Source organism: Alosa sapidissima, chromosome 15, assembly GCF_018492685.1.
Source record: "Alosa sapidissima isolate fAloSap1 chromosome 15, fAloSap1.pri, whole genome shotgun sequence".
In the NCBI taxonomy this organism is placed as follows: domain Eukaryota; kingdom Metazoa; phylum Chordata; class Actinopteri; order Clupeiformes; family Clupeidae; genus Alosa; species Alosa sapidissima.
Genome location: NC_055971.1, coordinates 25,241,448 through 25,253,947, shown reverse-complemented (window position 1 = coordinate 25,253,947; position 12,500 = coordinate 25,241,448). Strand labels below are relative to the sequence as shown.

General features: G+C 47.0%; 1 protein-coding gene across 1 annotated transcript in view; it reads left to right on the top strand.

The window, feature by feature from the left end:
- Window positions 1-12,500, top strand: part of dock10 (dedicator of cytokinesis 10) — a 95,807-nt gene that overhangs the window by 71,851 nt on the left and 11,456 nt on the right. Inside the window, 9 exon segments of the mRNA XM_042064176.1 lie at window positions 3,973-4,074; window positions 6,034-6,143; window positions 6,415-6,524; window positions 6,958-7,095; window positions 7,829-8,011; window positions 8,215-8,325; window positions 9,271-9,486; window positions 9,889-9,946; window positions 11,499-11,597. Coding sequence (XP_041920110.1) covers window positions 3,973-4,074; window positions 6,034-6,143; window positions 6,415-6,524; window positions 6,958-7,095; window positions 7,829-8,011; window positions 8,215-8,325; window positions 9,271-9,486; window positions 9,889-9,946; window positions 11,499-11,597 — 1,127 coding nt within the window.

Here is a 12,500-nt window from a genome sequence, read left to right as displayed (position 1 = left end):
CCTCAGCCTTAACTTACTGCGTTTGTGTTTGTATGTGTTTATATGTGTGCATGTCATGTCATGTGTGCATGTGTGTGTGTGTGTGGGTGTGTGTGTGTGTGTGCACGAAACGTGTGTGTGTGTGTGTGTGTGTGTGTGTGTGTGTGTGTTGTGTGCCCGAAACGTGTGTGTGTGTGTGTGTGTGTGTGTGCACGAAACGTGTGTGTGTGTGTGCACGAAACGTGTGTGTGTGTGTGTGTGTGTGCACGAAACGTGTGTGTGTGTGTGTGTGTGTGTGTGTGCGCACAAAACGTGTGTGTGTGTGTGTGTGTGCGTGAGTTATGTTGAGTGATGACACACACTGCTGTAAATGTGTAATAACTGGATGTGTTAGCTGATTAGTAATGACAGTCAGGTTAACGCGGGTATGTTTAGCATATCCACAGCAGAGAGTGTTGATGTGCATGCTCCTACATAAATGCTCTCACACTCATGCCCTGATGAAGTGCACAGGCAAGAGCACACAGAGACATATCCACACCCACCAGACGGAAAACCAACTAAGATAGCAGAACTGAAAAAAGCTACATTTCTCTGTTTTTTTAATTAAAAAAAGAGGTTGCGGGAAAGGAATTATCTAGAGATTGGTATGCCTGTAAGGAGATGAGAGGAGAGAGATGGGGAGAGAGAGAGAGAGAGAGAGAGAGAGAGAGGGAAAGAGAGAGAGAGAGAGAGAGAGAAACAGACGGATGGTTAAAGGGAGAGCGGAACAGACTGAAGATGGGTGTTGCTGTTGCTCCTTTTGGCATGTTTTTATATGGGGCCGCGTTTTTATCTCTCTCTCCCTCTGTGTGTGTGTGTATGTGTGTGTGTGTGTGTGTGTGTGTGTGTGTGTGTGTGTGAGAGCTCTGTGTCGTCTGGTGTCTGCTTTGTGGAGGATCGTCTTCAGGCTCTTCTCTTTGTCTGAAGAGAACAGACAAGCTGAATCACCAAGTCTGAGTCACACACACACACACTCACACTCACACTCTCTCTCTCTCTCTCACACACATACACACACACACACACACACACACACACACACACACACACACACACACACTGTCTGCAGAATGGGGTTTTGGGGCACATGTCTGCGTGGAAAAGCTAGTAATAAGCCTGTAGTGTGTCTGTGTGTGTGTGTGTCTGCTTTCTGCTAGATATCTTTAATTCCTTGTTGCTAATTAAATTATCCCTACTCTGTGTGCATGGTAAGAAGACCTGGATTAGTGTGTGTGTGTGTGTGTGTGTGTGTGTGTGTGTGTGTGTGTGTGTGTGTGTGTGTAAGAGCGAGAGAGAGAGAGAGTGCATGTGATCATAGGGATTGCATAGTGTAAGCGGGTGTCAGGCTCTCTCCCCAGACAAGCAGGGCCCTCTGCTGAACATGCAGCCCTAATACAAACCCAGGCAGGATTTGCATACCCTCCTCTCCTCCTCGCCCCCACTCTCTCTCTCCATCTCTCTTTCCCTCTCTCTCTCTCTCTCTCTCTCTCTCTCTCTCCCTCCCTCCCTCCCTCTCTCTGCTCTGGGCGGTATGAAAGCGTGGTGCTTTGATCCTGGAGTGAACCTTGTGCGTACGTGCGGGCGGGTGGCTGGGTGTCTGGCTGGGTGGGTGTGTTTTGATGACTTGCGCTCAGCATCTCTCTCCTGTGTGAAGCCATTTAACTAGACTCCAGCAGCACAGCCTCCCGCTCGCTCTCAAACCAGCGCTCTCATGGACCAGTTAAGGGCCGCATCAGGGCCACATCAGGGCCACATCCTCTCCTGTGTGAAGCCATTTAACTAGACTCCAGCAGCACAGCCTCTCACTTGCTCTCAAACCAGCGCTCTCATGGACTAGATAAGGGCCGCATCAGGGCCACATCAGGGCCAGATCCTCTACTGTGTGAAGCCTCTTAACTAGACTCCAGCAGCACAGCCTCCCGCTCGCTCTCCTCTCACCTTCAGCTGTCAGCCCTCAGTGTAGTGCTCATAGACACTGCAGGAGATATGGGCCACATCAAGGCCAGATCAGGGCCAAATTAGGGCCGCATCAGGGCCAGGTTTTGGTCAAATCCTCTCCTGAGAGTTCTGTTATCGGCCTACAGTTTCAGCTGCCCAGAAGGGGAAAGGACACTGTTGATGTTGATCCATTTAGCTTGGCTCACAGTCGCGGATTGTAATGACTAGGTCAAAGACTGCAGCTGACTGTCAGTGCCAGATCTGTGCTGTCAGGAGTCTGCACGCTTTGGTGCCGATTTAGCATCTATGCATTGTGCCGTTGTGTTTGTCCCAGTCCGGTGTGAACTTTGTCCCAGTCCAGTGTGGACTTTGTAGCCTCTGTTTTTTGTGTCAGCCTGACCAGTGCTCACTTCCCGTATTGACGTCCTAATGGCTGTACTCCCTAATGTGTGGCATTGACCCTTTTAAAAACAATGCTCCCGTTTGGCGTGAGAGAACTGTGACAGTTCCAGTGATGTTAACCAGCCCTCCTGCATCAGAGTGTTTGTGTTTGTGTGTGTGTGTGAGTGTGTGTGTGTGTGTGTGCGTGCATACGTGTGTGTGTGTGTGTGTGTGTGTGTGTGTGTGGGTGGGTGGGTGCATACATGTGTGTGTGTGTGCATGTGTACGTTTGTGTGTGTGTGAACGTTTATCTGTCTATTTGTGTGTGTATTTTGATGTGTGTAAAGTTGTGCATCCCTGACTGTATTTCTCTCTGCTTCATTGAAGTTGTCATTGTGAACCATAACATGTGTCTCTCTTTCTCACCCTCCCTCATCCTTAGCCTGAACATGACAAACACTCACTCACCGACCTCAGTCACAACACCATTTAGACTGACCCAACCCAAAAGACAAAGCATCTGCATTTAATCAGGATAATTGGCTGTCTCATATAGCTTCCTGTTGCCAATATTATGTCAGCTAGCAAACACTCTCTGCTAACACTCCCTAACATGTCAGCTTTTTATGCATATTCGGAAAAGAGACTACTTGCCTTGATGGCAACGATAGAGATTTTACCTAAAAGGCCTGTCACGATAATGATGTTATTAAGTTACTGTCGATAACATAATTTTTGCTGAAAATATAATTAGCAATAAGAATAATGAGCGCAGTTTATATGTTTTCTCTTGACCAGAGCCAGTGGTTGAAAACTTGCTAAAATACATAGCGACTTACTTTAGTTCAGTTTAGTTATCAGCCACTGTAGGTGGAGAGAGACCTTGTACTTGCATTATTGTGCAGTTAGCATAAAATGGTGTAAAATGACAATAATACTATTTATAACAATATTTAGGACAAAATATTGTTCAGCAAAAATAGTTATCCTGACAGGCCTAATACCTACAGTGTTAGTCAGTCACAAAACATTCTAAATAACTAATCTTGTGTTAAGGGTTGGATTCCCATACAATGATTAAGCCTAGTCCTAAACTGAAAGAGGATGGCAATGATGGTTTCTTCTCAAAAAGAGCTTTTGATCTATGCTTAATCTGTGTATGGGAAACTGTCCCTAAGTCTGCTCCACAGAGATTAGATAACTGAAAGAGCTCTAGCCCATATCTGGTGTTAATGGGGCCTATAGCTCCTTCTAAACCCGGAGCCTGAAATTTCTTTCCTGAGGCATCAATATGCAGCCAAAAAGATCTGCTAATAAACATCACATCACTTACTCTTGAATTTCCCCTGGGGATCAATAAAGTATCTATCTATCTATCTATCTATCTATCTATCTATCTATCTATCTACCCTTTCAGCCAGTTGGTATACCTTCTAATGGAACTAACTTTTCAGGATCTGAACGTTAAGACAACTCAATCACTGACACTGCTGACCCTAGCCTTCCAGTTCACTTGAAGCCTGTCTCCCGATGTTTGTACATGATGCGTGTGCTGAGGACGATGATGGTGATGATGACAGTGGAGGTAACGCCTAGAATAACCCCTGCTGTGATTGGCTCGTTGTTGAACAGGAAGCTAGCGGCAGCTGTAAAGCTGGCTCAGGCCACCCAGAACAATGGCACCCTGAAGGGCTCTAGCACCTCCCACCAGTCCTCAGGACTCCTCCCACAATGGTAAATGCCCGCCCACTGACTGCCATTGGCTCACTCCTTAACCAGGGGGTGTGATACGTTTAGAAGCTGGATTGCTGTAGGCTAGATTCTATCAGTCATAAGCCTTATGCTCTAGTAGTCAGACATCACATTGTAAGGGCTAAGCTACACCAGGCACGTAACTGAAGTTTCCGCTCGCGTTGCGTCTCCTGCAACAATTAGCTTCCGCTATAATCAATGGAAGTAGCTACACCAGACGTGATAGCAGTGCGTACATTCGAAGAAAATACATCAAGACCATTCTTCTAAAATGGATTTTACGCGTCGCGAACGCAATGCTTCAGTTACGTGCCTGGTGTAGCTTCCCTGTAAGAGTGATGATACATCGGGTGACTTTAAGCAATATTGCTGGGCAATCAAATGACCGGTTCCAGATAATCGTGACAAGTTACTTGCTGTTTCCAATTCTCCAGATGAAAATGTGATGTCCAATGTCAGCAGAAAAGTGTCCAAATAACATCTGTCAGTCATTTGCGAGGCAGCATTGCTCTAAAAGTTGCCCTGTTTATTATCTCTTAGAGGGCTATAACTAGTGCTACTGAAACGGAGAGCTGGTTATTTTAATTTGAGTCTGAGTGAAACATGAACTCACCTGGATGGCCATCTCAGGTAGCATAAGCTGGATGGCTGTGTCAGGTAACGTTAGCAAGATGGCCGTCTCAGGTAACTTTAGCAAGATGGCCGTCTCAGGTAACGTTAGCAAGATGGCCGTCTCAGATATTGTTAGCAAGATGGCCGTCTCAGATACTGTTAGCAAGATGGCCGTCTCAGATACTGTTAGCAAGATGGCCGTCTCAGATATTGTTAGCAAGATGGCCGTCTCAGATATTGTTAGCAAGATGGCCGTCTCAGGTAACGTTAGCAAGATGGCCGTCTCAGATATTGTTAGCAAGATGGCCGTCTCAGGTAACGTTAGCTGGATGGCCGTCTCAGATATTGTTAGCAAGATGGCTGTCTCAGGCTTGGGTCTGAAAGCGATCCATTAAAGTCAGTTGATACATCAAGAATAGATGGTTTAGGCTACTGGCAGCGCATGCGGTACCGTGAAGAAGGGCCATTACGAATCTTGGGTACAACATGTGACGCGTTTACGACTGCCAGCAGCCATCTGTAATGCTAAATAGATTGTTGATTGGTCACTGTGGGAAAATGATATATACCCACAGCACAAGGAATTGAACAGCTCTCCTGTTTATATCTGAAATTAATTGCTGTAAAGGGTGTAAGGGTGGGGTTGGTCTTGAAATATCTCCTAGATTATGGTGTTAATATCCACAACATCCACAGGTTTTAAAACACCTAATCAAAGAACAATCTGTCTCTAGATTTTGGTGCAATCGACCAAAAATGACCTTTTAGTGCAAATGACCTCACATACAATGTATGCGTGCGCCATGCTCCCTAGATTCAACTACAAATGGCCACAGTACTGTACACACACACACACACACACACACACACACTATACACTCATTCGTATTTGTGAGCCCCCCACCCCCCCAACAGCTCATCATTGTGTAGTTCATGTTGGTGGTGGTAGAGCCTCCTGTCCCCACAGTCTACATACATCCAGTGCAAGTGTGTCATGTGACTGTTTGGTGGCCATTTTGTATCCCAGCATGCCCCCCTCCCTTATTTCCTGTTTGTGTACTCTGACTTTGTGTCTTTGTGATACCACTACATGCACTGTGCTATATGTCAGACCCTGCTTTAATAAGGTTAACCTGTATAGATTTAACCTCCAGCTAATGTTGGCTCGAAGTGGTCTGAACTTGAACTTGAACTGGAAAATAAAACATGCAGTTTAATTAAAGGAAGGTGAACCAGAGAAGCAGCTTGACAGAGGCGTTGCTAATTTTTGTTTTCCTTCTGTACCATGAATTGTTTAATCACGTTGCCCATGGATGTTCTGTTACCCAGGATGCAGTCTGGGCAGGATGGGCACAGGCATGCCCGCTCCCAGACTATGCCCATCATCAGGGGAAAGAACGCCCTCACCAACCCCAAACTCCTGCAGATGATGGAGTCAGGTAAAGACAGCTCAGAGAACCCTCAGTTTACATGCACATAGATCATTAGTGATATTTCTGTGGCCCACGCTTCCTCGTTATAACTATTGTTTGTGTTATTGTTTGCAAATTGTTTTTTTCCCCATATCAGCCATCTGAGTTAATGAGCCAGTTGTCTTTATGTTTCAAGCAATATTCTAATGCTCTACTGGATTTATTTTATGTGTGTGTGTGTGTGTGTGTGTGTGTGTGTGTGTGTGTGTGTGTGTGTGTGTGTGTGTTTGTGTGTTAGATATCCCTGAGGGTGATGTCCTGACCCCCATGGACATTGAGGCGAACCTCTCCACTGAGGTGGCCCTGACTGTTCTGGACGTGCTGGGTCTGTTTGTTCAACATCACAAGGTGAGTTGGCCATCTTCTACTTACCCTCAGTAAGTCTGAATTGACTTACATCATGTCATAAACCTTTACATTCAGCTGATTTGTTGAGGTAAATGTGGACTTTTCTTCTTCTTCTTCTTCTTCTTCTTCTTCTTCTTCTTCTTCTTCTTCTTCTTCTTCTTTCTGTGTGGTCTTGAGCATGGGTTGAGTGTGTTAGTATCATTTTACAGCACAAAGCAGAGTAGAGATTTCCTAACAGCAGGATAGTGCTTTGCTTCCCCCTGGTGGATACTATATGTACGACAGTTGACTGGAACTGATCCAGAGAACATACTTAACTGTGTCAGACCAGGGCAGAACTGTGTGTGTGTGTGTGTGTGTGTGTGTGTGTGTGTGTGTGTGTGTGTTCGTGGGTGCACATACATATTTTTTTTTTCCACCCCTGGTCCAACAGAAGCAGCTTCAGCATGAGGAGGGCCAGAACTCACTGATGAAGAAGGTGTTCGACACCTACCTGCTCTTCTTCCAGATCAACCAGTCCACCACCACGCTCAGACACGTCTTCGCCGCGCTGCGTCTCTTCATCCAGAAGGTGGGCGACGTCAGCACCGCTGTAAACGCCTTTGTGCGCTGAACATCACCTGGTTTATATGAGGGCTCTGCTGCACTGCAGTGCCAGATGGCTCACGATAAACACATAGAGAGATTATTAAAGGTGCTATAAGCGATGCAGGGTAACGTACCTTCTGTTGACGTTCAAACAAAACAGAGAGCTAGCTCGCTACTCCCTCCCCCTCCCTCCTGTGCAATTGAAACTCTCCCAAACACACATCTCGCCGGTGATTTGCTGGAACAGTTTGTTATGTTTTTATGGGCAAGGTTGGCCCATGTTGGTTTGTGGCTGTTTTTGGAGCCTAGGCTGACCATGGAGACCGCGTTTTTTTACAGTGTATTCGGGGCACAGGCAGCTAGCGAATGTTGAGGTGAGGTTAGCTGTATGTGACAAAAATGTTTTAGCTTAGAAACTGTGTTACATCGCTTATAGCACCTTTAAGAGATAATTCGAAATTAATTTATCCCCCAACGTACCTCAATCCTGTAGCGTTTCTGCATTTTCTATACACTGTACTGTATTTTTTAATTCATTTATTGTGCTGTATAGTGTAGTAGCTCGTGTTCTAATGTCATCCCTTTTCTCATTAATTTCTCTCATTCTCTTATTTTTTCTCATTCTCTTATTTCTACTTCTTTCTGGTCTCTCTCTCTCTCTCTCTCTCTCCCTCCATCTCTCCCCCCTCTCTGTTTCTCCCTGTGTGTGTGTGTAGTTCCCGTCGGCATTCTTCCAGGGAAAAGCGGACATGTGTGGCTGCCTGTGCTATGAGATCCTGAAGTGCTGCAATCACCGCTCCTGCAGCTCCCAGACCGAGGCCTCCGCCCTGCTCTACTTCTTCATGCGCAAGAACTTTGACTTCACCAAGGGCAAGTCCATCGTGCGCTCACACCTGCAGGTGCGTATCAGGATATGTGTGTGTGTGTGTGTTTGCACTTGTGTGTGTGTGTGTGTGTGTGTATGTGTTCACCAAGGGCAAGTCCATCGTGCGCTCACACCTGCAGGTGCGTATCAGGATGTGTGTGTGTGTGTGTGTGTGTGTTTGCACTTTTCAGATTTAGATTTCATGTGTATCTGTCTTCCTGTCCGTGTGTCCCTCAGGTGATCAAAGCGGTCAGTCAGCTGATTGCAGACGGGGGCATCGGAGGCTCGCGCTTCCAGCAGTCTCTGGCCATCATCAACAACTTCTCCAACGGGGACGTCCCCCTCAAGGTGAACCACATACACTCTGCTTTCACTCATCTTTACTTTAGTTTTTCTTTATGTTCTGTGTCTTCTCTTCCTCATAATATCCAGAACTTCTTCACTGAGAGATCTTTAAGTACTGCTGCATGTGGTTGAGTCAGTTAGTCATAGCTATGCGTCTACATGGCTTATGTTGAGTGTTGAAAAGAAGTATGAATCCTCTCCCCTTTGCCTTTTCCGCCCCTTCATCTTTATTCTCTCTTCTTCTTTCTTCCTCCTCTCCTCACCCCCCCCTTTTCTCCTCCTCTCCACTCCTCCTTTCCTCTGCTCTTCTCATCCTCTCCACTCCTCCTACTCCTCTACCCTCTTCTGCCCTGCTCCGCTCCATTCCACCCATCCTTTCCGCTCATCTCCATTCTACCAATCCTCTCCTTTTTTCTCCTCTCCTCTTCCTCTCCTCTCCTCTCCTCTCCTCTCCTCTCCTCTCCATTCCACCCATCCTCTCCTCTCTTCCTCTCCTCTTCTCTCCATTCCACCCATCCTTTCCCCTCTTCCTCTCCTCTCCATTCTACCCATCCTCTCCTCCTTTCTCCTCTCCTCCTTACTCCTCTTCTCTCCATTCCACCCATCCTCTCTCCTCTTCCTCTCCTCTCCTCTTCTCTCCATTCCACCCATCCTTTCCCCTCTTCCTCTCCTCTCCATTCTACCCATCCTCTCCTCCTTTCTCCTCTCCTCTTCCTCTCCTCTCTTCCTCTCCTCTTCTCTCCATTCCACCCATCCTTTCCCCTCTTCCTCTCCTCTCCATTCTACCCATCCTCTCCTCCATTCCACCCCTCCTCTCTCCTCTTCCTCTCCTCTCCTCTTCTCTCCATTCTACCCATCCTCTCCTCCTTTCTCCTCTCCTCTCTCCTCTTCCTCTCATCTTCTCCCCTTTTCTAATTCTCTCTCTCCTCTCTTCTCTCCTCTCTGCAGAACACGTCGTTCCCCGCGGAGGTGAAGGACCTGACCAAGCGGATCCGCACGGTGCTGATGGCCACGTCTCAGATGAAGGAGCACGAGAAGGACCCCGAGATGCTGGTGGACCTGCAGTACAGCCTGGCCAACTCCTACGCCAGCACACCTGAGCTGCGCCGCACCTGGCTCGAGAGCATGGCCAAGATCCACGTGCGCAACGGAGACCTCTCCGAGGTACGGCAACCCACAAGGGTCATACCACATGCTGTAGACTGGAGAGAGGAGAGACATTTAAAGGTTGGGTGTGTAGGATAGCTGAGATCTGTCAGAGGTACGGCAACCCACAAGGGTCATACTGCCTGGAGACTGGAGACAGGGCTGACGCTGTCCAGGAACACACTGTCTACGGCAGGAATGAGGTGTCCGGTTTCATGGTTATAGTGGTCAGGAGCAGCCTAAATGGGTCTCTAGTCACATGATCTGAAGGATCTTCCAGCTTCTGGGGAACCACTTATGCTATAAAATGACAACAGTGTATATTACATATGTTTGAGGTTTCCTCTCCTGTCTCTCTCTCTCTCTCTCTCCTTTCTCTCTCTCTCTCTCTCTCCTCTCTCTCTTTCTCTCTTTCTCTAGGCTGCCATGTGTTATATCCATATCTCGGCACTGATTGCTGAATCCCTGAAGAGGAGAGGTGAGCTACACCCGGTGGCCCTGCATGGCTGTTCCTCCACAGTCTTTTGTGCTTTTGTGTGGGTGTGGGTGTGTGTCTGTCTGTCTGTCTTTAGCTTGATGTGTTTGTGCGTTTATATTTGTGTGTACATCACAGGGCTGTGTGTATGCGTGTGTATGTTTGTCATTAAATATGTGTTTGTTTGTGTGTGAATGTGTGCCACCTCTATGTGTGAGTGTTTGTGTGTGTCTGCCATCTGTATGTGTGTGATCCGTGTGTATGTGTGTGTGTGTGACTGTGTGTGTAGGTATGTGTGTGTGTGTGTATGTGTATGTGCGCGCGTGCTTGCTGGTGTAGTCTCTCACCACAGTGCTTCTGTAACCAGTGCTTGTGAACTGTAGGGGCTGAACACATCTCTGCTGATGACGGGTTTGTGGTGGCAGGCCTGTGTTACTGCTGAGCTGCTGTCTGCTCAATAACAGGCTTTAAGCGTGTACACACACACACACACACACACACACACACACACACACAGACACACACACACACACACACACACATACCTACACACCTACACACACAGTCACACACACAAATACACACACACATACACACACTCACACACCTACTCTCTCTCTCTCTCTCTCTCTCACACACACACACACACACACACACACGCCTACACACACACACAGTCACACACAGACATACACACACACTCTCACACACAGTCACACACACACACACTCACACACCTACTCACACGCAAACACACACACACACACACACACACCTACACACACACACAGTCACACACAGACATACACACACACACACACACACACACACACACACACACACACACACACACAGGCCTGTGTTTGCCCAGGCTCTCTGCCCATGGCTAATCTCCAGCTGTGTGTTTCTCTGCTGCCCAGGCTTCCTAACGCAGTTTCAGGCTCGGCTCCATTAACATGCATTTAAACGCACGCTAAACGCCACCGAGACACTGTGGTCATTAGAATAGCCCAACATCCCCAGGGCGTCTCAGAGCCTCATGCTCATTATTTGTTAGACCAGGTGGGATTTTAAAGCAAGCATAGCATTTGAAGTACTACATAGAGTAAGCGTAGGTGCAAGTGTTAATGCATTTCTTATTTGAAGTTAAATGTAATATCACCATGTTTATGAGTATATTTTGTTCTGCATGTTTGCATGTTTCAGTAGCTAGCCTTTATTAGGTCATAGCGTCTAGAAGTCTGGAAGAGGTCTGGCTCTGACATGGACCTAATTTGACGCTGATCTGACCCTAGTCCGGAGCTAGATCTGTACCCAGAATCCTCTGCTGTCACGTCTGCATGTGCGAGCCTGACGAACGCTGCATGATCGTGTCCGTACCGTGTGCCAAGCATGCGCATGTGCTTGCGTGTCCATGCCGTAGCAAGCAAGCATGCGCCTCCATGTCCGTGCAGTACAAAGCATTCGCTTCCGTGTGCATGCCTGTGCTAGCGCCAAGGCGATTCCCTGTCGAGCTGTTGAAGTGTAAACCTGTTGACCCTCCTTTGCAACGCAGGCTATTGGAAACCTGAAAAGGCCCGGATGTCCAGTGTTGTCCCTGAGGAAGCCAATGCAATTAACTGTAGCCCTTTACTAACCCCCCGAGAAGGAGAAAGTGAGTGTCCCCTCCGCCGCCTCCCTCGTCTACGCACCCCAAAAAAATAGATCTTCAACCAACGTGTGGGCAGTGACTAAACTAGTCTTAGTAGAAATGTGTAAAGAAAGTTCTAGAGACAAGTAGTTTATAGTTTAGTTCCCCCTCTTTTGATTCTTACAGTGTGTTGTCCTTGCAGTGCTTAGTAGTGGTGTGAAGGAAAAGTCTTTTGTGTGAAATATTTTGATAGTTCAATTTTTGTATCATGGGTGGTGGTGGTGTGTGTGTGTTGTTCAGATACACTTAAATGCATCTTGTATTTCTTATTTGTAGACCAAACATTTAGGTCTGTGCAGGGACGTCCTTTCAGGTGGCTTGGACATTTTGAGTGAATTTTTGGAGTGATTTTGGAGTGAAGTTTCTTTATGCCTTGATGTTATCATTACTGGTTTTCACTGGTTCAGCACCCTTTTCCCTCTGTTCCTCTCTGAATGATTCACAGTGCACACACACACGCACACACACACACACACACACACACACACACACACACACGCACAGTCAGACCCTGAGCATGAGTTCACAGGTGGTGTGGTGTGTTCTGTCAGAGCACTGGCGTTTGATTCCCCTATCACACTCATGTGGGACTGTTGTCATAGTGATGACAGAATCACACACTCTAGCTGGTGGTGATTGTGATACTGCATGGGCAATACGATCTGATTGGTTGGTTTTGATAATGGCTCCACGTGTCTGACCAATGGGAATTCAAACTCTCAAACAAAGACTGCATGCCAGTCACAACTTTGTTCCGATATGTCAGTCCTGTGATACAGTCCTGATGTCACACAGACATGGCAGTGATGCTATGGATACATGAATTGTTGAGGTGGGAAATTAATTAATGAATGCATGGATGGATGG